The 25762-nt window shown below is 34.9% G+C and overlaps 2 protein-coding genes across 2 annotated transcripts in view; one reads left to right on the plus strand and one right to left on the minus strand.

Moving 5' to 3' along the window:
• LOC137406523 (phosphopentomutase-like) overlaps window positions 1-10595 on the minus strand; it is a 33665-nt gene extending 23070 nt beyond the window's left edge. The window contains exons 1-5 of the mRNA XM_068093113.1: window positions 10484-10595; window positions 9493-9660; window positions 8712-8800; window positions 7094-7178; window positions 5576-5659 (exon numbers count right to left, since the gene is read on the minus strand). Coding sequence (XP_067949214.1) covers window positions 5576-5659; window positions 7094-7178; window positions 8712-8800; window positions 9493-9660; window positions 10484-10555 — 498 coding nt within the window. The 5' untranslated portion in view covers window positions 10556-10595. The remainder of the gene's footprint in view (window positions 1-5575; window positions 5660-7093; window positions 7179-8711; window positions 8801-9492; window positions 9661-10483) is intronic.
• Window positions 10596-10740: 145 nt separating this feature from the next.
• Window positions 10741-25289, plus strand: LOC137406158 (leucine carboxyl methyltransferase 1-like). Its single transcript, XM_068092688.1, has 7 exons — window positions 10741-10986; window positions 15240-15423; window positions 16712-16824; window positions 20711-20842; window positions 21905-22011; window positions 22300-22386; window positions 24855-25289. The coding sequence occupies exons 1-7, from the start codon at window positions 10771-10773 to the stop codon at window positions 24985-24987; spliced, it is 972 nt and encodes a 323-aa protein (XP_067948789.1). The 5' UTR covers window positions 10741-10770; the 3' UTR covers window positions 24988-25289.
• The last annotated feature ends 473 nt before the right edge of the window (window positions 25290-25762 follow it).

The raw sequence follows: 25762 nt of genomic DNA on the forward strand, positions 1-25762 counted from the left end.
ATTTAAATCTATCATTAATATCAATGAGCAGATGTGAGGCAAATCCTTTGACTAAGCAGTTTGCAAAAACATTCTTTTAATCTACTAAAAGCCCTTCATCTAGTTTTTGAAAGTACCCCCTAATACCAAAGCTAACATCACAGCAGTTCGGTAAGAGTGTCGCTATCAAACATTATAGACAAATGAAAGAATGAGTGACAGCTGAGGTGCTTTTAGGCCATTAGTGTCACCAATAGTGTCAGTTCTTCAAATTGAGAGCAGTGCTATAACATTTGCCATCGAAACTACCGATTATAATGGGTAAACATTCTCTTCAATGCAGTGAGCTCCTCTGTTCACTCACATGATTCTACAGACACTGAAGTGAATTACTCATGAGTCTGCCTCTCAACTAGTCAGCAAGTTAACCACTTTTAACAGCTGACTCGGATTACTAGGACTCGACCAGTGCTTTTCATAATTCCACTGCAAAATCTTTAGTTAACTAATAAAGCAAAAATATTATTACGGTCAAAAATGTAACGTAAAAACAAACACGTTCCAAAATAATTATGAAAACCGGATTTCAAAGATTAAAAAGAAAATTATTCACCAGAGAAAATGCATTAATTTTTAAATCTTTTTCCTGCTGGCGGTAGCTAAGCTGATATCTTTGAAAATAGTATTTTTGTGTTGGTGGTTATAAGTTGATATTTCCGACTCATTGTTGAGTTGGTATTTCCAGGTTGAAACTTTGGACTACATGTGTGCGTTAGTCTGGATTCCCAAGGCTAGTTTTTAGTGATTAAATAAAACTAAATGTGGTTCAATGTTGTATAGAAAGTTTTATTTGATTATTTCTACTATTTAGAAGTAAAGCTGTTTAATTTGGGAATTCCATTACTCAATTCGGTTTTTTCTGAGGACGAGTAGGTGTTGTTTTTCAACTAGACTGTCAGTGAATCATGGTTTATGTATTCTTTCTTGTACACAGTTTAAGCCTTGAAAACAGTTTAGTGTGTATGTCTGCTGTAGAACAGCCCATTTTCAATAGCCTCAGCATGCTATAGCTCGACAACAGCTGATTCGCACTTATGGCTTGCCACACAACACTGCTTATATCTTGAAAGAACATTTATAAAAAATACATGTACTAAACAAGACTTATAGCAGACACTATAGAACAAACATTTCAATCCAACCACTATTTATTATAGTCTCCTTCTGATTTGACAAAGCTTAACAAACTTAACTCTGACTTGATGAACTTAACTTAGCTTTCTTAACTCACCCTCAGCAAAAATCACACTATAGTTTGAAGCAAGCTTTCATCAATCATGTTTCTTTTGAGGCAATGCAGATATTCCATACACAGAAAGACAGCACTGTTGTTATACTTTCAATTTATTCATGGTCATCTGATCAATAGCGTTGATATATATTTCTCCATCTCACCATATCGACAGCAAAAAGAATATTCCTCTTACAAAAGTTTATTCTAAGACTTGTGCACTACCGGTCAGGTATTCCAGCTTACCACACTTCCACCAATCACATCACAGAATCTTTGATAACACCGCCTTGTCCCAAAACTTGCTCTTTTTTGTATTTGTGTTACAGGTTTTGAAATCCTGCATAAACTGCCCGGAATATTTGTAGTTATCCTTCCACACATGATAACCATCGCTTTCTATTTCGTAACGCCGACATACTACATCCACCATCATATGTTTTAGTTTATGAATTTTCTGTTACAACAAACTACAATTTACTATCCTGACTCTTCCAGAACATTCCAGAATACCCTTCTAGAATATTCCAGAATACTCTTCCAGAATATTCCAGAAAACTCTTCCAGAATATTCCAGAATACTCTTCCAGAATATTCCAGAATACTCTTCCAGAATACTATTAGATTACCAACTTTCAAAACACTTTTATTCAACTCACTCAAAAATTCCTAACTTCTGTCTTTTCATTTTCGTTTAGGCACGCAACGAAAATATCCTTTTGTTGATGATTACTAACGCCAATAAAAGGTTATACCTACGTTATAAACATATACATCAATTGTGATTGTGATTAAAGAGCAAGCCCACTCGCTCTCATCTGTCAATAGACATCTATGTGGAGAAGATTTCTCAGTCAAAATGTACAATTAAAGGTCCTGCTGGATAATGTAGCTCTATCAATACCAAATTATTACGAAGAATCATCTACGAAGAATCACACAATTTTAGGTGATTTAAAGCATGAATCTTCTTGTTAACTGAATAAAAAACGTAAATGCATATTTGGTCATGGCTTAGAAGACAGCTTCAGTCTGAATCAGTCATTTTGGCGACAGAAAAATTCGATTACGTGTCTTGATTTATTTAGAGGCTACGAATAATTGAACAGCTACGAATAGCCCCAATTAAATAAGTAGCAAACTAATGCTTTAAACTATGCAAAGTGCATGCATTCTTATATTTTAGCTAGTATGTACTGTGTTTCCAAGCTTCGATTTGTTCGGAGTGAGCCCTGCCGATAAATTCGCACTCTACCGTTTCAACGATTCGGAGTTGCACTACACATATTTCCAAGATCCCTCAAAACAAAAATTCTTAATGTAGACTCTCGCTGTCAAGTCATGGTCACTTTTCAATTCATGTGAAGTCAACTAGTTGCAATAAATAAAAATGTTATTCCGTCATTTTCTTTCGAACAACCAATCCTTGGCATGTAAACAATAATGCAAAGGCAAAAGGTCAAGCAGAAGCAGTAGTGAGTAGCAGTAGAATGTTTTGTAGCAGAGGCCTGCATGGTTTTTTAACTCCACTGGAGAGAGCTTAGCCAATCATTATCAGTTCGGATGCATCAGCAGTGGGCATTTCTATGATTTTAAAATGCACTCACAGTGAATGCCCTCACACAAATTCAGTGAAGCAAAACGGTGTCGAATATGTTCACATTTTACCGTATCTATGATTTGGAGTGGAAGCAACTCCAAAACCATTCAAAGCATAAAAACACAGACATGGTGTTAAGCCCCTATCTTAAACGCGTTAGAACATGTATTTAATCGTTGATGTAGAGTAGGAGGAAATTTAATTGTATTAGCTGTGAACTTGCAAACACATAATCTCCATGTACAAGCCGTGATAGTGTACTGTACATCTGCTAACATCTGGCTCGCATTAGTACCACACCCGATAAACAGCAACCAAATACCATACACACTAAACTGTTTTCAAGGTTTACACTATGTGCAAGAATACATAAACCGTGATTCACACAGGATGTTTACTCTAAAAACTATTCCCACTCATCCTTGGAAAAACCGAATTGAAAATGGAATTCCCAAATGAAACAACTTCACTCCTAAATATCAGAAATAATGAAATTAATATTCCTAAATAAAATAGAATCACATTTAGCTTTATTGGTTCACTGAAAACAGGGCATAGGAATTCAAGTTAACGTATGGAAGTAGGCCAAGGTTTTATCTTGAAAATACTAACTCAACAGCAAGTCGGAAATACCAACTCGGAAATATGAACTCGGAAATATGAACTCAGAAATACCAACTCAGAAATACTAATTCGGAGACACCAACTTGAACATTGCCAGCAGGAGAAGAGCATAAAAATTACTGCATTGTCTCCGTTGAATTATTGTCAATCTTAATTACTGAATGGCTACGTAAAACTATAAGAACTGACTATGAGATTGCAAATACAAAATATTTGAGCATGTTTAAAGGGGTTTGTTGAATCTGTACCATTATTTACATTTACATTTCATTTCATGTAAAGCCCACATTATTTACAGCTATACAGTGTGACTAAAGGTGTGCTGATATCAAAAACCCGAAACTTTAGATAGCAGCCCTTGTATATCATCTATAATCTATACTTTAGATAGCAATCACTGTATGTCATCTATAATCTATACTTTAGATAGCAGCCACTGTATGCCATCTATAATCTATACTTTAGATAGCAGCCCTTGTATGTCATCTATAATCTATACTTTAAATAGCAGCTCTTGTATGTTGTTATTTATAATCTATACTTTAGATAGCAGCCCTTGTATGTCATCTATAATCTATACTTTAGACAGCACCTCTTGTATGTCATCTATAATCTATACTTTAGATAGCAGCCACTGTATGTCATATATAGTCTATACTTTAGATAGCAGCCCTTGTATGTTATCTATAATTTATACTTTAGATAACAGCCCTTGTATGTCATCTATAATCTATACTTGAGACAGCAGCCCTTGTATGTCATCTACATGTATAATCTATATTTTAGGTAACAGCCCTTGTATGTCATCTATAATCTATACTTTAAATAGCAGCCCTTGTATGTCATATATAATCTACATTTGTATACTTTAGATAGCAGCCTTTGTATGTCATCTATAATCTATACTTTAGATATAGATGCCCTTGTATATCATTTACAATCTATACTTAATACAGCAGCCCTTGTGTGTCATCTATACTCCATACTTTAGATAGCACCCCTTGTATGTCATCTATAATCTATACTTTAGATAGCAGCCCTGGTATGTCATCTATAATCTATACTTCAGACAGCACCCCTTGTATGTCATCTATAATCTATACTTTAGATAGCAGCCCTTGTATGTCATCTATAATCCATACTTTAGATAGCACCCCTTGTATGTCATCTATGCTTCCATTGTTATAAAAATACCACAACAAACAATCTCCACAAAGTAAAACGATTCCAAATGGGTAAGAATTTGAGTTTTGGTTATTTGTATGCTTCATTTTGAACAATTAGGAAATTACAAACCACTTTTGCATTGAGTTGAACAGTTCAGCAGCATGGCTGACATACATCAGAAACACAGCGAGTCCAGCTCCTTCATACATTAACTATGTGTACGACTAAACCATACCATGTGACAGGTCATATCACTTAAAATACAAATGAAGTCAAATCACAAAATTGTTTTTTAGCCCCATGTAATAGAGAAATTTTTCAGCTTTTCAAAACTGTTTTCGGAATTGAAATCGAAGCAAGTTAACCTGAGATACAGCCTATTATTGAGGGTGGTGTTGGTCAATATGGTCAATACAAAAAACTGAGAAATTAGTCTTCAAAGATGATGGATTGGATTTTAAACAGTATTATTTGTTGATGTTGAGGAAGGTCATAGCAACCGCATGCTACAAACATTACATTCTCATGAATGTTGAGAATGACTTGGCTTCACAAAAGTCTAAGCCAGATAGACCAGTTGCACTTTGGGAGCCCTTTTTGCATTGTATGAAATGCCTCATTTGCATTGAAAATTATACGACCTGTCACAAACCATCAAGATAAAATCACACTGACTGGCTATTTTTGGTTAAGTGACTGATACAAGAAACTACTGCTCAGTAAAGTCGCGTAAACCGGTATCGCGTAAACCGGTATCGTGTAAACCGGTATCGCGTAAACCGGTATAGCGTAAACCGGTATCGTGTAAACCAGTATTAAAAAAGCAAGATAAATCCACACTCAGGGTTTCACACTAGCATCCTAGCTCAACACAGACAGATTTCTAATACAACTAGGCAGCAATCACTACTAACCTTGTAGCCATTGTCATCTTTTGGATTGTGTGAGGCGGTAACCACAACTCCGCAGCAAGCATTCAGATGTTTCACAGCAAACGCCTAAGCAAATTAAAAAAACTAGTACAACAACTATAGTGAACGTAAATATAGCTGAAGATGGCCGTTGTCATGCCTAAAGCATGGCAATGTGCTTCAAGCTGCCTTCTCCCCTGAAGTCTTCGTGCATCATACAATAATATAAACATAACATGAGAATTATGATATGTCATAAAACGAGCAAAACGCTTATTTGAGGGCCACAGGCTAACAAGTTTTGTACGACTGTTAAAGCATGTGAAAATCGAAGCACTTCATATTTTCAATTCCATCCAAGTTGAAGTTGGTTTAGATCATATTGAATGAATCAGTTAATTCAATATGAATGATCTGATTCTATGTTCTAGATAATAAAAGAGTCTGACTAAACAAGTGGAATCATTAAAACTGATAAATTTGTTGCCTACTGAGAAAGGATCTAAGGCTTGATATCAATATAAATGGTTACGCATAACCATAACCAAGCACCTGCAAGAGGAGTCAGGCCTTATGAAGTAAAGGAGAACCCTGCGTAAGTAAAGAAAAAGCAGAACCTTTTTATTTGATAATGGAGGACCAACTGGTAGCTGAAACTGATAGAATTATGAACTCACAAGAAGGCTATTTCACCTTAAACTATTTAACAACAACAGGATGACATAAGTGTACAAGTTTGTGATGCTCACTGCATGTCTTCAGGCTCTAGTAACTAACAACACAACCAATAAAATGACAGATTTGATAGAACATTCCGGGACAATCCACAGGTGAGTATCTCCTTTCTTTGACGTTACTACGTAGTAGAGCAGCTACTCACTTTGTGTGTACACAGAATACTACTGGTTTGAATCATAAAGTGGAAAATCTTATAAGCGGAGAAGGGTGGTCTAAACAGTTTACATATCGAATATCAATAAATGCAAATACTATGCGCAATGTTTAAATTAAAGTCAGGAGATCTGGTTCAAGCCATGCGGTTGGTAGTCTTGTCTGAGTGTCTGAATAGGCTGGTGGTCATACACTGATAAGAACATGCTGATATACATTGTGATTCTATGAACTTGTGATATTAGCGTCTAAAACGTTTTGTTATTTATGCAAATAAAACAGAGCCATAATGTATTTGAATGCAAAGTCTAGAGTGACATTTTTAATGAATGAAGAAACCGCAACAATGATAATAAACATTAAATAGTTAAATCTGTTTACAAGAAGTTGGACTCTATTTTTTTATTTTATTACGTATCAATAGAAAATTTTGATTTCATCACAAATTTTTAAGAACCTATCTTAGCACAATGTTACTAATTAAATATTATTTATTTATTTATTATTTGCTACTATATAGCAGACCCGCTCATTAGTAAACGCGAAACATTAGCTCATAGCCATTAGAAGAAAGCTCTGAGAGAGGACAGTCTCACTTCACAATGCATGGGTACACGAAGCAAAGCTTACCACATAAGGAGTTGGCACAACATCAGCAAATAGATGCACTGGAATATCCTTCCTGAGCATGGCAGCTGCTGTAAAATGGCCCCATCTAAAGCAAAACCAGCCACGTGTCATTTGATACACTTATGCACGGAAAATATTGGCAAGGCCTGCTCAGTTTGTTGGTCATAACATAAAATTCAAATTAATATTAACAGCTGCAAGACTCATTATAGAGATGCCAGTAAAAAAATTCATTTTCTGGGAATGAAACTCTTGGCTGGTTTCTAGATACTCAGCAGTCTTATAAGAAACGAAACAAATCCGCTAATATGTCATACCATTTTTAAAACATTTGTCAGCATGACACGAAAAAAACATATTGGTTTGAAGTTTTGAACATTTAAAACAAAATATATCCTTTGGTTTGATTTAATTTTCTCTCCAAGTTACTAGATCGCCGTAAGATCATTTACATTAGCCTATCTATATACCACACACAGCTGATTGTTCTTTTACATTGTCACCTGAATCAAAGCCAACACAAGACATGGTATATTAATTCACTCAAAGGCATTAGTCATCACGTCACGCAATATCCACTGTAGTTCATAAACCAAGACATAGAAAAATAAACAAGTATATAGTTTGATAATCTGTAAATAAAACACTTTCTTATGTAGATACTGAATTAATTTTCTTTGCTAAACGAATAGTTGAAATCTAAAAACTAGGCAGCTCCGCTTCCATCTCTGGTTTCAGCCAAATACAAGGCTGAAATGCTACAGTTAATGAAGCAAAGATGTATTAAAATTGTCACTCACTATAGAATGTAACAGTTTAGGTACTTCCTATCAAGATCTTAGACAAGAACCTAAACTGATGATAACAATATAAAAAAATATGGAAATCTAAAAGAAGATTTGCCAAAAACTTTTTAAGTGAATGATAAGCATTACATAGACATAAGCATTACATAGACATAAGCATTACATAAACATTACATAGACATATATTTAACGTGAAGATCAATGAATAACAAAAAACATTTTATAGAAAACAAACATGGAGAAAGAATAAAAACATGCTTTTCTATATTTTAAACTAAGTTTAGAGTTTCACTGTTGCAATTGTTAACAAGTCAAGCAAAAGCTCCATCATTGGTCAGGTTTATTCATATACCATCGCTTATTGGCCAGTGCTGACTCAATGGCAGTTTCCTTTTTAAAAATAATTCATATTTAAAATATCTGTGGCAACTGAGCAGTTTTTACTGTAATGTTTACTATAATAAGAGCGGTATCTATAGCTACATTTAAAGGTTGAAAAAATATTGGTTCCTACGGGATTCCAACTCATCCTTAGCAGCCCCACGCTCTTACAACTGTACTGATCTACTGCTATGCAGCATAACAGAATCGTTGTACACGCTACAGTTATTCGGTGTTTTTGGGCAAATCTGACGAATACTCACGAACCACTAGACTGTCTGGGTACTAGCTTTAATAATACAATTCTATCAAATACACAAACACGCTCCGGTAAAAACTTACTCATAAATAGTTATTTATCAGTGGTTGAAACCAAACTTATGTTTGTTAAAAATACAGTTGGTACATGAGTGACTCTGCGAAAAGCTAACCTGTTGCTATTATGTCTGCCATCAAATCCAACCACAACCCCTTTCTGCTTGACCTCTGGAAGAACTTTAAGCAAATAGCTGCTGAGACCCTGAAGGAAAAACATCAAATAAATAAAAATTAAATAACTTGCAGCCGGCAAGTATTTTTTGAGTAGGTGCAAAGAGGGTTGATAAGTTCTGGTGTTAGCTCGGAGCCGCAATGTTGCATCTGAACCAACATAAATAGTAAGACAAGTAAGTCTGACCAATATATTCAGGAATGCATGGACTAACTCTTTCAATTGTCTTGATTACTCTAAGACTTACAGTAAAGTCTAAGCAGTTTACAAAGATTTAAGTTCAAGATTCACCAATTAGAATGCAAACAAGCGCACTGTATGTTTGTTTGCATTGTTAAACGAATCAAACTCTCAGAACTATAAGCTGTAATGCTGAGAGTTGAGTTGTGCACGGTGCATTATTACACTGCGAGTCTTCACTTAAGAAAATATTTTTAAAAAAGCAACCATGGACATTTTATAGGTGTGCTCCATTGCTTCGATAAGGGTGAAAATATATTGGAAAAAACCCATCATATTTGCTGCTTCTATTGCCCAATGCAATATCTGGCTAACAAGACCACAGTGAGTTGAAGCTGGTAAAGAAAATCATATCAAGTTGTTAAGAACCATTACCTAAAGCAACAATGTGGATATAAACCGTAAATACATGAGCAGTAAATTTAGCTTCATCTACACATACAGTTGCCATCCTCATCTCATTACATAATCAAATAACATACCTGGGCTGTCTGAATGACAACAACATCATTCATCATTGTAAAACCTGCAGCCATTTTAGCTCGCAATCCAGCAGTACCAAATGCGATTCTTTGAAGAAATCTCTTCTCCAACTCACTAGCATTTCCATCTGTTACTAACTTGTGAACTTCTGCACGCGTAGTCTCATTCTGTAAGAAGAAACATCATTGACAATGACTGCCTTCTGTTATAAATGACAAACTAAGCATGCTTATTGGGCAATACTTGTGCAAAAACACTAAAGTTTTCAATTAAAACAACCAACAAAATGATGAAATGTAAAAAAATTGGCTTCCGGCTACTAGGAACACTTGAGATAATTCAAACAAGAAGCAGATAGTAACAAGATATGCCAAGTGACTCTGGTTCAACCAGTTCTGAAACATGAACGACAAGACTGCGTTGAATGACTTAAAATAGATTAAGGGAAGCTTAACAGCACAGACTTCGCGGTTAAAGCGACACACTTCGTTGTTTTTTTATTCAGTGCAAATAAGTTGGGAGCTGACAGAATGTTACTTTCTGTGCAAACAAGTAACATTCTGTAAACAACAAAAATATAAACTATTATTAAATACAACCGAAACAAGCATTTTGTAACCTATAGTAAATAAAACGTATTTGCATCCAACGAGTCAATGAACTGACTTGATTGTGTCATAGCCTACACGAAAACTAATCATCGATTTGTTTCAGTTCATGTTAGATGTGCAATATAGATACATTCCGATAATCGAAACATAATCATAGCCATGCTGTTTGCAAACGACTTATTCATTTCATTATACAAATAGCTACATACAACAAATGCAATAAGGGAGGCAAGAAAAATAAAACGGTAAAAAAATATAATTAAAAAGTTGGTCTATACCCGGTCTATATAGATCAAGTGTGAAATTTTTAGAATTGGCCAAGTTTTTCCTCATGATGAAGTTGCCTCATGATGAAAAAGATTATGTAAAGAACTAGTACCCGATCCAACAGCATCCATTCTTCTATTTTGCTGTTTAACAAGAGAGCTTTCTCGCGCGCCTCCGCCATCATTCGCAAACTCGTCTTTTTCCATTCACCAACCGTGGTTGAATATTTATAGGTTGGCACAATTGGGGTGTGGGGGAAAGCTTTTGCGCCTGCCTTACAGATGCAACAAAAAGTTTTCGGAGGACGATGAAAGCTTGCTATACCGTCGAGTCCACTAGTGCCTTTTCACAACGCTCCGTTTCTGCTGGCCTTGGCGCACAGTCGGCGTTTACTACTGAATGGCGTGTGCTAACGCACAGCTCACTGATAATGCAGTGACATCTACAAATGATGACGCGACATGTAGTAAAAGCTATGCAGTTTCTCTTGGTTATTGGGTTGATCCATACATTAAAACTGTATGCAAACAAACAATCAAAAAAACGCCCGAAATAAATCGAGGTTACTTCGCTCGAGTTTACGCCGTGCGTGCACTAGTAGAAGGATTTATTAATGTAAGTGAGAGGTTTTCAGTTGTTAATTAACATAGTTAATTTGCATACAGAGATGATTATCATCTTACCTAGCTGGCAAGTACGAGGAACAGAAGGTTATGCAATAGTGAGTTAATAAGGTTTTTGGCTGCATTTAACACCGAAAGAATCTAAATCAACAGCAACCACGGCAGTTTTCAAGTGATAAACTGGCGTCTGATGCATGCAATGATGACTGCAATGCATTTAGTGGTTGTTGCTAAATGATATAATATAAACGTATACTATATGTGAAAACAAGCATGTTTGTAGGTTTACTAAGCTGCTAAACTCTAAGAGTCCAATGTTTCAGTCTTACTAAAATAACACTAGTTCTTCTTATTCACGTTTTACATCTTTGAAACCCAAATGTTGTTAGATAGCAAAGCTTTTGCACATAGCTGGTGATATTGAGTTGGGAGCAATAAGTAGCTTTGTTGAATATTTTGTAAATATTCCTTTGTTTTGAAGTTCTCAACTTTGGTATACTGAGTTGCAGACGCCTTCAAGTGATTATTAAAAAATATAAACAAACTTTTATTCAGGTTTGAAAGGTTTTTATGTTTGAAAGAACTTTTAAATGTACCTAACTTGCTGGTGACAGTACTTAACGATTCATTAAGTTTGGCAGATTTTCTAGATAGTAACATTTTTTAAAACATACCTTGCACGTAAGACATTTACAAACAAACCATTCCAAATTGTATTGTGTAAAATTGTCAAGTGTCACATTCTAATAATTTAATGCGGTTTAAACCGCGTGAATGAATCTTTAGTCACTCAAGTAGCTAAGGGTGTCAATAACACTTCAAACTCAGAACCATATGCGACAATATATGTGTCAGATGTTTACAGCTAAGACCATAAAGCAAATATTGCACAAGATGCTATCTTAATTCAGTTTAGATCAACTTGGCGCTACTCAGGATAGCCTGGCTCAGGCCAGCTTGGCACTACTCAGGACAGCTTGGGCTAGCTCAGCCCGGGTCACATATAAGGAGATGAGAAGAATCGGAGTTCATTTGTGTTTGCTGATGAACTGCTGAATGCTTTATTCTGTAATCATCCATGCAAATACATGTATAAAACTCAAAGCACACTGAGTTGTTCATTCATGTGAAGCTAGTAAAGGTAACAGCACAAATCCTTTACAGTGTGTATGAAGCATTACTAAAACCAGTTATTGATTTACTCTTGTATAAATTAGTCATTTAATATACAATCAAATCTCGACATCAAAAGTTCTAGCATATACTTCCTATGTTGAGACATTGTATGTTGAAGCAAATACTTGAATATGAACCTGAGGTATTTTATTTAGTTCATTTTAAAGTTCAAAACAACAGGGAGTACTTTAAGTAATTATATACAATATAAAAATTAATGCATTATATAACACTGTGTAAAGAATAAAATGCCCAAACCCAACTTATTTGTAAATACCAAATAAAGTGATAATCAGGTAAAAATAATTTATTCGTATTAGTTACTAATAAATTATTTTTCACTCGTTTTTTCTGGTTAGTCAATAGTCCCAGATCCTTTCAGAGTGGGGGTGTAGCATTTGCAATACCTAAGTTTTATAGTAGATTGGGTGATAGGAATATATACTACAACTAATTTTAACTTGCACCAAATATTGCTTACATAACACACATCTACATGTACGTTTACAGTGACAAGAAAAATATCGCCTTCTATTTATACAGTGGTGATCGCAATTAAAAGATCGCAATAAAAACATTTTTTGTTAATTCATAAATTGTCCCGTCAGTATTATGTGAATTATGACAATATGCCATCAACGGAAAGCTCAGAATGTACTGAATAAGAATATTATGTAAAACTAAAGGGTTTTTGCTTTATTGTTTTGATTTTGGTACAATGTGCTATTTTCGGCATAAAGCATTTCTAAAATAAAAAAATGTTTCAATTTGTGGTGAATGTAACTTAATTTAACATAATTTTAAAACATAGCTCTATAAAAATTAATTGGTGGCGTTTTTAAGTTCCTCTAGAGTATTTCTAGCATCCTAGTATTTGGTATGACACCATAACCCGAGACTGACCTGATAGGATATAATGGGTGCCCATTAAAAAGTTTCTATTACTACAGCGCACCTTCGGTAGTAGACAAAATGTCTAGAAAATTTACTTTTCAAATATGTATAATACAAGCATGTATGGTTTGAAATAATAGAGAAAGGGAGCTTGTATCATAAACAAAAAGATTATGAAATTACCAGGTGGTTCCATTATTACCATCACCACGGTGAAAGGAGATGTAAATGTACATATTCAGTATCCTGAAGATTTGACAGTATCTGATATATATACATTGTATCAATTGCTATAAGAAATCTCTAAAGTTATTATTTTGATTCATGTTCTGAGGGGATAGTTAAGGTTTTTCTCAATTTTATATTTAGTATTATTGCTGATACTCTATACGATGCTAGAACTCTTGAGAAGTACATTGTTTTAGACATTAACTCTGCTGCCTTTACTGTGGTACTGTTCTTTTTCTGTATAGTTATAATTATATTGCATCTATGGTTAATTTACTCAACATGTTCATCCCCGGGTTCTTTCAAAATATATTTCCACAGCAGCTCATCTCAAAAACTCGAGTCTTAACCAATTATTCAACATAGATCTTCAGCGGGCATGAAAGTTCTACGTTAGTTTGTGCTAAGCAATGTAATGAAGCCCAACGATTGTTTTTCCACACATATTTTAAAACAAAAGTTGTTCGCTCAAAATTAAGCTACTTCATCATTCCCTCTCGACTCCTAGGTTCTTCACTCTGATTTTTAATTTGCTTTTAGTCGGCACTTTACAAAGGCTCATTGTTATGTTTACATTTAGACTTTGTTGCTCTTATATGTCAGAGCATCTTGATAAACAGGTTTTAATGATTTCTTGGGTGTAACTTATTCTCAAGTCTTAAAAAAACAGGCACCGTCACGTATAGCTGTTTTTTACTATAAAACTTTTCTTCGTGCTAGCTAGACACAGATAATGTGTTTTTTAAATTTGAATTCCTAGATTGGATGTTACAGTTTGTTATAATAGTTATAATACAGTAGAATATAGTTATGTTTAGTGGGCTCAAGCTATTTTTGCCATCAGTTGTTGCCTCATATAGAAATTGTGAGCCCGCTGCATTCTTATGTTTCTGTCTTTATAGAGTGCAGTGACTCGATGAATGACTCATATAAATGATGTCAGAAATTTTGAATGAGAAGACAGTACATAAAAATTAATTGAAATCTTTTTAAGTTAATGTTTGTACTTTGCAAAGTCCTCAAACATTTACAAGTAGAAAAAGATACCATAAATACTTGATATAAGTTGCTTGTAAGAGATTCTATGGTACGTGAATCAAGAATGGTATTCAATGCGATATTGTAGTCAAATCTTGATATTTCTTTTTTTAGGCAAATCGCTTAGCGACTGTAGGTAGTTGTTCCTTTTTTTCTTCTCTAGGGTTGTTCCCTCTATTGTGCTTCTATGAAAGTTACTTCAATTTTTCAACTCAAGTTTACCACATCTTTTAATCAAAAATGCCAAGTTACTTCTATTAGTACCAAATTACCTCTATTGCGCTTCTATGAAAGTTACTTACAATTTTTCAACTCAAGTTTACCACATATTTTTTTATCAAAATTGATTTCATTGCCAAATCTAGGGAGGTCGTATTAATACTTAATTTAACAACTTCAAGCAATAATGATACATAGAACATTTTTTTATTTAAAACCAATGTTTTGCAAGTCCAATTTTTTACATAGCACTCTTATTTTTTATTATATAGATATAAATAGACAGCAAAAATAAGGTTCATGTGTATTGTTTATTGAGGTACTTTTCAATTATCAGCCGCTTTATTCAGTGCCATTGGTAGTCTAGAGCTCTAGTTTTACTGGTTCTGACCTCTATTTTGTTTTATTTTATTGTCGCTCATGTTTGTTAGTGTAAGTATTATTATCGTATGCATTATTAGATTAAAAGAAGTTATTTTATTTTGATTAGTTTAGTGTTTGCTTAAAGTACAACTTACCCTGATAACGTTGGTAAGCACATATTTGGCTAGCAATGTTGAAGGTATTATCAACAGCTGATTTGAAATTGTCCATCGCTTGCTATACACAAATTGAACAAGGCCTTTGTATTATATGCCCTTTTTTCCGCTTGTGCAACACAAAGTTTCACCCTAGAAGTCGGTTTTTCAGACTCATCAAAGGAAGTGTCAAGTTGTAAGCCTGGGGGCTGGCTATGACACGCTTTTTTGGAATCTGAAAGATCACGGCTTACTTCCTGTTAAATATGTGGAAATTGATATCGCTACCGTTACCAGACAGAAAACTTTCATGCTACTAAGGAAACCTGGAAACATGCTCGAAGCTCTGGGTGAAGGTAATTTCTGTTTTACTACATTATAATATCTGGATGTTACTCAAACTCGCCAACTCAAACAACAAAAATGGTAATATGGTTTTACATCTTTAAGTGTTGGTAAGAAAAGATGTTTTAAATAGTTGGCCTACTACATATGTTTATTTATAAAGCCAATTAACTCATTAACCCGTATCAGCTAATGCTGGAAAATTTCATTGATGTCCAAACATATTTGGCCACAAACAATATACTTTAACAGTACTCCAACTTCCATGTTTAATAGGTGCACCGTGAGTTTTAGTTGCATCAGTTATTAGTGTTGACACTAATCTTATTAGCGAAGGTAAACTGGGAGTACAGCCATTCTGGCTAAAGGGTTGAGATAACAACTTGGTTAATTTTGAATTTTAGTGATTTTTTGCATTTTTAGTTTCATTTTGCAAAATAGCATTTTGGTGTAAATAAATTTTGTTGTTTTAATATTTTCAATACTACAAAGCTCGTGCTATCAACACATGTGATTCTATTTTTACTAACAGCGGTTAGATATATCTGACTGTACACATCTGACTGTACACATCTGACTGTACACATCTGACTCGTACACATCTGACTGTACACATCTGACTGTACACATCTGACTGTACACATATGACTGTACACATCTGACTCGTACACATCTGACTGTACACATCTGACTGTACACATCTGACTGTACACATCTGACTGTACACATCTGACTGTACACATCTGACTGTACACATCTGACTCGTACACATCTGACTGTACACATCTGACTGTAGACATCTGACTGTACACATCTGACTGTACACATCTGACTGTACACATCTGACTGTACACACAAATACATTATTACTACTCATGAATAGGTGTATGGTAATGTTATTTTTGGGAAAGCAGCTGCTGTCCGGTTGTATATTATATTATTTACTGAGGTTTTAAAAGATGGATCACACTTTAAATCATTATGGATCAAGTTTTAAAAGATCACACTGATCTGGCAAGGCTTAGACTGTTTTTTTCAACTACTAGTTGTGAGTGCAGTGCATACTAAACCATAAAACTTTTGTCTTTTTCGTACATTGATTACTTTTTCTGTTGTTTTGCATCATCAATTTAATGCTTACAATGAATTTTTATTACTAAAAATGCTTTGAACGTATAATTGTTTTAGCAAACTTAAGACTAACTGTAAATTGACAATAGCTACTGTATTTTATTTGTTATTCTGTATATATGTGACGGCAAGTGAGGTGGTATTTTCATGTCCATCACTGTTTGTTAGAGGTGGAAGTGCTAGGAGTGGCCAAGCTAGGTATACAGTGTCCTCACTACGCTCTGCTGCCCGCTGACTTGAGGAATACTAATGAGCTGGACAAACAACTCCAAGCAGCATCCGTACGTCTTTTTTCTTAATAGAATTCATCTTGTTTACTAAAGTCCTTGGTGCTATGCTATAAGGTATTTGTTATAATATTTATGTAGCTTATTTATGTGTACAGTAGACACTCCTACGACATAAATATTCTGTCCCGAGAACATTTATGTTGTAGGGATCATACACAGCAAAAAAACTTATAAATAAACTAATCTGTTCCAAGATCTTCCCACACTCACTCCTTTGGTCCATCAAATAGGAAAAACTAAACTTTACTTTTAAATTTAATGACTGTACAGTAACTGTAGTGTTATCGGTTTGTATCGACGACAACTTTTCTCTTTTTACATCTTATATTCGGTTTAGGATTCATGATTTCAGTAATTTAACTTTAAGTTAAGGAGAGAGCACACCATTAATTTCAATTTAGATTTTTTAAATTTCATTTTTTCAAACAGTGAGATCAACACTTCAAAGAAAAAATGTTGTGAATGTCTAAATTAAAGTAAAACAAAAATATGTACTATAGTCAGGGCGGTGTCTGTATCTTTACCCATTTCTTAAAGCCAGGCTAAAGGTTATGATAAATATTGCTTTCAATGAGACTGGTGACATTCAGCTTAGTAAACTGACACCCTAACACCTGTATCGATCAACCGCTCGTAAGCTCTTAAGCTTTTCCGATGACTTCTGCGGTTGATTATTCTCTGCGCTATATCTGCGCATCTGATGATTTCTCCTGGCACACTGGACTGCCATTGCACTCATATACAGATTGAGATACTCAATATAATATGTCAAATATATTGATATATAATAGAGATATCTCTATAAAAAAAACTATATTTTCAAGAGTAACTATGGGACTCGCATTAATAAACTGAGTTTTAGAACTTGCATGGACTTCTGAATTTTTTACGTAATACCAAGCAAAACTTTTACATAATTTCTTTACATTAAGTGGAATTTACATTCTAGGAGGTTCGCATTATATGAGTATCTACTGTATCTACATGTATTTACCTATGTATTAGATAAATGCCTGGCATTGCACAGGTAATAAAAAAAGTTTTTGCAAAGAAAATTTATTTTCAATCCGCATGTACAACATTTACCATTCTAACTTTTGAATGAAGGTTTTCGTTTATTTTTGTGTGTGTCCGGCCAATGCGTAATTAAACACTTGAAAGCTCAAGGCATAGCTAAAGGATTGCTGAAAAATATTTCTTGCTCCTTCCTCTAGATATTCGCTCAAGATTTCAAACAGCTTATAAACAGTGGCAGGTAATTTAGTTGGCATTGGCTAACTTTCTTTACCCAATGATTTTGGGTAACTCAAGTTAGAGTTAGTCCTAATATATACATATAACAAAGTGTTTACCATTTGTAGTTTTTTCTATCTATATATTTCATTTTTATATTTAGACAGCATGTTTGAGTTTGCTGACATTGGCTAAGTCTCTTTACCTAATGAATATGAGTAATTTAAGCCAATACTTCAATCTTTACATTATTTATATACATGTATATAGTTCTCAAAGCTTGTGTGTGTTTCTGTTGCTGTGTTTGTCCAGCTATTGCTATTAAAATCTTGGAATTCAAAGTTCGCTATGTCATGGATCTGAATTCACAGAGATTTAAACCACAAGTTTTAAATCTATGCGCTCTACCACTGAGCTATACAAGGCATATTGAGAGCTATACAAGGCGTAGTGAGAGCTATACAAAGCGTAGTGAGAGCTATACAAGGCGTAGTGAGAGCTATACAAAGCGAATTGAGAGCTATACAAGGCATATTGAGAGCTATACAAGGCGTAGTGAGAGCTATACAAGGCGTAGTGAGAGCTATACAAAGCGTAGTGAGAGCTATACAAGGCGTAGTGAGAGCTATACAAGGCGTAGTGAGAGCTATACAAAGCGTATTGAGAGCTATACAAGGCGTATTGAGAGCTATACAAGGCATATTGAGAGCTATACAAGGCGTAGTGAGAGCTATACAAGGCGTAGTGAGAGCTATACAAGGCGTATTGAGAGCTATACAAAGCGTAGTGAGAGCTATACAAGGCGTATTGAGAGCTATACAAGGCGTATTGAGAGCTATACAAGGCGTATTGAGAGCTATACAAGGCGTATTGAGAGCTATACAAGGCGTATTGAGAGCTATACAAGGCGTATGCACACACTAAATGACGTATTATTTGAAACTATATGAATTCTATTAACTCTATGAAACACAATGAAATTTCGTGTTTTCTTGAATTTCTATTTTCGGTTTTTTGCAAGGTTCAATTGCTATATCCACGGTCAAGGCCACTTTTTTCACGCGGACATTTATATTATCTCCGTATGAAGAGCCTCGACATTCTCTCTCTGTTCGGTCACACAAAGACAGTACGGTATCTCATTTTTACATTTGTACCAGTATCGTTGTATTCAAGGTTTTGATGGACAGCTTCTGCTGGAACAGTAACCTTTTCTTATACACACACACTTTTATGAAAGAATTGTTATTATTGTTAATTTAACATATTCAAGATTTTTATTTTGTTTTTTCAATTTTTAATAATTGTATCATCACCGAATCATATTTTGTTGTAATCGTAGCAAAACAGACTTAATTTAGCTATTACTTGCTAATTATTTCACATTTACATTTATACCCTTTTATAGTTGTTTAATTTTTTTAAAATCTATTTGACCTGTACCCAACAATTTCCTCATGATATGAAGTTTGAAAGTTGCAGTTGTTTGCCAAAGTTTGAAAACCTTTACCTTTGAAAACCTTTGTTTTTATTTTCTCTTTTAATTTATTTTAGCTGCACAAAACACTTTTCTCGTGATATGTAGCTTGAACGTTAGAATGGCAAATTTTGTTATATGTTAAATACGAATCAATTTTCTGTCCACAGACTTTTTTATTATCGGGGCAACGCCGGTAGTACAGTTATTCTATATGTAAATCTGAAATGTTTGGCTGTCGTTCGTTTGTCCAGTTATAATGATAAAGTTTTAGCAACAAAAATTCACCTTTGTAGTGTACTTGAACTGCACAAAAACAGTTTTCTCATGATATGTTGTTTAGAAATTAGAATGGTTAATGTTGTATATATTAAATAAAAATAAGTTTTCCGTGCAAAGATTTTTTATTACTCGGGGAATGCCGAGCATTCAGCTAGTCTTTACCATAATAAAAGCTATGTCTGTCTGTCTGTCAGAAGCACGTTAAAAGCGTTGGAAAAAAGATTGCACCACACAGGAATTGAACCAATACATTCAGATGGACTGATCTGAAGCCAAGCGCACCATCGCTAAACCTTGCAGCCACTTTGCCTTTGGAATAATTGCTTACATAGTCTTTACGCAGCATGATCTTTCACAGCGCACTCGACTGCAAGCTTGCGTATTTTAACCAATCGTTATTAAATAGACAGACGAACGACAGCAGACAAGCCCTATATGTGTATAGATATATTTCCTGTATATAGATATAAATCATAGTGTTTATTGTATCTGTTGTTCATGTGTCCAGTTGTAGCGAGAAATTTTTAGCAATAAAAAAGGCAATTCGCCCTAGATTTCAGCTCTGAGCCTCCAGGTTTGCAGGCATGCTATACCACTAGACTACGTGTCCAGCTGGCTATAGCGATGGATGATTGTTCACATATTCATTACATCGGTTAAAATACTCACCCTTAATATTTCAATTTCTTGTATATTTTTAAATTCGTCATTTTGCTTGAGTGCCCTCGTTGATCTACCCTATATAGAGGAGAAAATAAATTATTTTTGTGCTGTTTCCTCATGCTGTGGCTATTACATTTAATGGCTAGCAATATAGTAATTAAAACTCACCACAAATGGTCGGCATTCAACCCTTGATTAACTACAAGTAACTTTGATTTACAGCTAGATTTTCAACTACCAACTCTCGTTCTGGTTGAATGCGTACTCATGTACCTCCCCGAGGATGACTCAAATAGGCTCTTAGGCTATCTTGCACAAAAGTTCTCCCATTGCCATCTCGTCAACTATGATGTGGTAGGTTTGTTGCTCCCTCAGTTGCTATCTACATGTATATTATATCATGTCGTTTATGAAAATACTGCAGAGTAGATTATTGTTGTTAGTTGCAGGAGTTCATGCTTGTCGGTTTTTGGTCATCATATTGGTTTAGCGAAGGAATTTTGAAGGAAAGTGAGGGAAAGTTGGAATTGTCAAAACATGTCAAAAGTCGACATGGCCATATATAATATCTCATAACAAGAGAAGTCAATTTTGGTATATCCTCAAACTGAAAACTGTATCTTATTCAGAGCAAAACTTTGTTTTTAATTATATATAAAATAGCTTAAAATACTAAATTTTTCCATTCCATAAAAATGGGAAAAAATGGTTGAGAGAAATAATTTTTAAATCATCCCTTTCCACGAGTTCTTCTAATTGGATTAGATTTTTTAGATTAGGCAGTGTTTCAGTCTTTTTAGATTATATAGGTAGTAGTTTTTTCTAGGTTTTTTGGCCTTGGTACTACCAGCAGGAGCAGCGGCAGCAGACCTTTTGCTTTTACCTTTGCTTTTTCTACTGCTAGTGCTGGTTGCAGTAGGAGGTGGAAGAAGGTAAATCCGAACTAGTCACCCAGCTCATTGAAAGCCCATTTGGATCAAAAGTGCTTGTAGAAGACATGTTATTATCAAAAGCAACACTAGTACTAACAGCATCGTTATTATTGACATTAAAACTATTAGTAGTTGCAAGAGGTGTATTGGAAGGATAAGCCTAATCACTTTCATTGCCACGTAAATCATCTGAATCTGCTAACAATCAGAATCCAACTCAAAATCACTATCATTACTTGACTCACTGCTAATTTCAGCCTCTGGCTCCCAAATAGCAAAAGTATTTTGGAGATTATCACTCCGAAAAGAAGGGTAATCTTATTTTATTTAAAAGCGGTAACCGAAAAATATATAAATATATAGTGAGGCGCACTACCTTTTATTGCAGTAGAAACTAAGTGTATGTTCTAGAACAATCTTATCTGTACAAAACAAAAAAATTCTAAACACAAGGTCACTGTTTAATCATTTACTTCTTTCTTAGACAAACATGTCAGATAGATTTGCTCAAGTGATGTTGGAAAATCTTGGCTCAAGACAATGCCCTCTCCACATACAGGACTGTGTGTCTGACTCTGCCCAAATGGAGAGGTAAATGTGATACATCGACTTGGTTGCACCTTAAAAGTGTCTAGTTTTTGATTTGGAGTTTAGTAGTAATTTTTAATGCAATTTAGAAAATGCTATTTTAGGCTTTGGTTTTCAAATATAATACAATTTTTTATGGAAGTGGCTATGCTATTGACAGTATATTTATTTCTCATTAATGTTATCAATAAGTTATCAGTGTTCACTGAGGGTCAGCTGGGCATCTTGCTCTTAAGCACTCGGTACTTGTCTTCTCATGTTGCGTGTTAAAACAAAGATGAAATTTGGTAGACTGAAGCGTTCAGGCTGGATGCAAGTCAGCGTAAAAGATATGAACAACTTGTACAACACCAGCATCCCCCATGAACAACGAACAAGGTAGTCAAATATAATATGTTCTCATACGACTTCAGCTCTAAGACCCATTAGGCAGCTGCCTTAAGGCGTGGTCACACGAGCACCGAACCGACGTAGGATCGGTTCGGTTCGGAGGCTGGTTCGGTTCGTGGCACATGTCACACGGCCACCGAAGTAACTTCGCTTCCTAGATACCATACGTATAGAGACAGGACACGGTTTCATTAGTAGTTGTTATGTATTTGAGTTAAATATTTCTATTGTAAACAAAAAAACTTTGAGGAACAATTATAAATTATAATTACACAGCAGATTTATCAGAAGATCGTTCGGCTGCTCAAAATAAATCACTCGATACAAATATTTTGCTAACTCTTCCCATCAACATAATTATATTTTTTTTATTAACATATGAATGTTTTTCTAAGCTGAGTACATAACAAACAAAAACAGTCTTTATCATAGTACTGTGGTTTTACATAAATAAATCAGTCAACGATAGTTCATCAGGATGAATATGACACATTACTTATATTCTACACGAAAGAACATCTCAACCATTCCTCTACATTTATGCAAAACTTAAGTGCAACATCTTACATTTATGCAACCCAATCACAAGTCCGGGTGAACCTTGTCGTAAATTGCTTCATGTTGTTTATTTAACGAAATAAAAGTATCGTCCCATTTCTTTTTTAACTTTACTCACACGCACGTAAGAAGAAATGTGGCGCGTGCTCGCTAGAATTCTAGAATTTTAACCAGCCAATAAGAGCAAGGGTTCGGCACGAAATTTCGAGCAGTACCGAAATAGTTCGTTTCGGCCAGAATTGTCCTCAGCCGAAATTTTTAGAGCTGAAAACGACGTCATTTTGCGTCATTTAGTTCGGTTCGGTGCCCGTGTGACCAAGGCTTTATTCAACCTTTGCTGTTGACATAAAAACTCTCTCTGCGTGTGCAGTACATTACCAAGTCTAGATAGCACGAGCACTAGTCCTGTTACCTCCACTCTTTCTAGCTTAGCTATGCGGGCTTCATTTCACTACAATGTATATGTGTTTATCATACTTACACAAAGCTTTAGTAGATTACATCTGAAAGTATCGATATTTTTCTATCATTTGCGATTGTTTTTGATGTTTGAGGTGATCTGGCTAAAATGCTGGCCTGCCAAACCTTGATCGCGGTTAAAATATGTGCCGAACCGGCGTAACCAGTTGCTCAACTGCCTGTCTCTCTCATTATGGATATCATTTATTCATTATAATTCTAGAATTACGTGCTATTATCCTGCAGGTCTCTTTGCAACTATAGACGTCATAATCGCGTTTTCTTGAATTTGAGCATTTTAACCACAATCGAGTGTTTTCAGTTTTTATCTTGAGACATCCTGTTAGTCAGATCACCTCAAACACCAAAAGAATTCGCAAATGATAAAAAATACGGATACTTTCTGATAAAATCTAGTAAAGTTTTGTGTAAGTTCATCTCTAATGAATTAGATGTTCTACGTTAATCATTCTGTTGTTCACCTCACTCTTGCCTTCACATCTGGCATTGTTCTAGCTCTATGCTTGTCGTTATCAATTATCCTTTTAGTTCTATGTCTATGGCTAGTCAGGTATTTTACCACACCGGTCTCTGTACTACTATCAGTAATTAGTTGTCAGTTGAGTTTTATCAATAATTGCTTTCTGTGTTTCCTGAAGTATGGCTATTGTACTCAAATTCTTATTTTTATACATGATAGTTAATGCTTCAGTGTAAGTCAACCGTAGAAAAAGGTAGAGAAATTATATTATTATACAGTTTTACATCTACAACAGTTTTTTAGTACTAACTGATCAAGTCTCTAACTTTCACCATCCATAAGTCACTGTTAGTAATCTACTGACAGACATAACCTTTGGTCTAGCATTCTTTCTAAATATGGTATAGCTTGGCATATTACCAGTGTTTTATTACGAGGCTAATATTACTTCAAATTTATCCCTAAAAACATTTACAACATTAAACGTGCTTGATTGAATTGGCTCATTATTTTTAAGAGAGGAATCTTTAGATTTGAAAGAAACTAGAGTTACATGTACTCATGTAGGTGTCATACGGTGATTCTAACAAATAACTGGTTTTCCTCTGGAAAAATATTGTTAGGGTTGTGTTCTGATGGCTTATGATAGTTTTAAAATGTACCTATTATTATACATTGTATCTTAGTTATAGTGAGTTTGTACAAGTTGTGGTACACTGTATCAGTAAGTTTGTATGAATTGTAGTACACTGTATTAGTAAGTTTGTACAAATTCTGGTACACTGTGTTAATAAACTTGTACGAAATTGTAGTTCATTGTATTAGTATGTTTGTACGAAATGTGGTACACTGATCACTGGTTCACTTATCAGATAGGTATCTGAAGCACATGAAACCATCACCAGCTCTGATGGTAGAACTAACATGAGCCCTTACTTTATACTTTGAATTCTTGCAGGATAGAAAAGATTGAGATGTTAGATGAGGTGCACCTTCTGTCAGAGCTGTTGAAGCACTATTGCATATGCATCGCGAGCAATACACAAGATCTTGACATCACATGCGCTAGCCTTACCTCTAGTATATCTTGATTGTTAGCCTTAGCTCCTTACTGTGTCTTTGAATACTTTGTGATAGAACACGCCCTGCACCGAATAATACATTTAGAGTAGGTCAGATAGTGTAAGTTAGATGGTATTGGTTGTTGAATGACGCTTAGGAAGGTGATTATGGGGCCTGCAATCAATTTCAAATGAATTATTGTTGATTTTATTTGTTGTACGTTAAAATAGTTGTCTGTGAACAATATTTATTGGTTTGAAAATTTGTGATTGTGCTTTTAAAATCATCATTAAGCTGTTCTCCTTTCAAATATATTCTTTTATTTACCACTCTTGTTATAGTCATACAGTTTGCATATACATGTATATGTATGAAAAAATTTGGTATTTTACTCCTGTTAACCAAAGTTGGTGATAATGCCTACTCAAGCTCGGGTCTCCTACCAGAGACCTGAGAGTTTGAGCACTCGCCTCAGGATCTTAGCTTTTCCCAATAGCGCACTTCTCTGCAACTCGCATGTGTTGGCTGTTGCCAGTGTTACTGCAAGCGATGCTTCAACTACTGCTGGAATCGCAGTTGTTCTTACCTGCCAGCACTTTTCAATCTCCTCTCTGATTTGGAGAAATTTCTCCACATTTTCTTTCTTTTCGTCGGCTGTGTTGTAGTCATTGGGTACTGCTATATCTATTATAGTAGCCTTCTTGTCCTCCTTGTCCACCATTGCAATATCTGGCTGGTTTACCAAGACAAGCTTGTCAGTTTGAGTGTAGAAGCCCCAGAGAAGTTTAGCACAGTCATTCTTAT

Source organism: Watersipora subatra, chromosome 10 (assembly GCF_963576615.1).
Source record: "Watersipora subatra chromosome 10, tzWatSuba1.1, whole genome shotgun sequence".
Taxonomy (NCBI): domain Eukaryota; kingdom Metazoa; phylum Bryozoa; class Gymnolaemata; order Cheilostomatida; family Watersiporidae; genus Watersipora; species Watersipora subatra.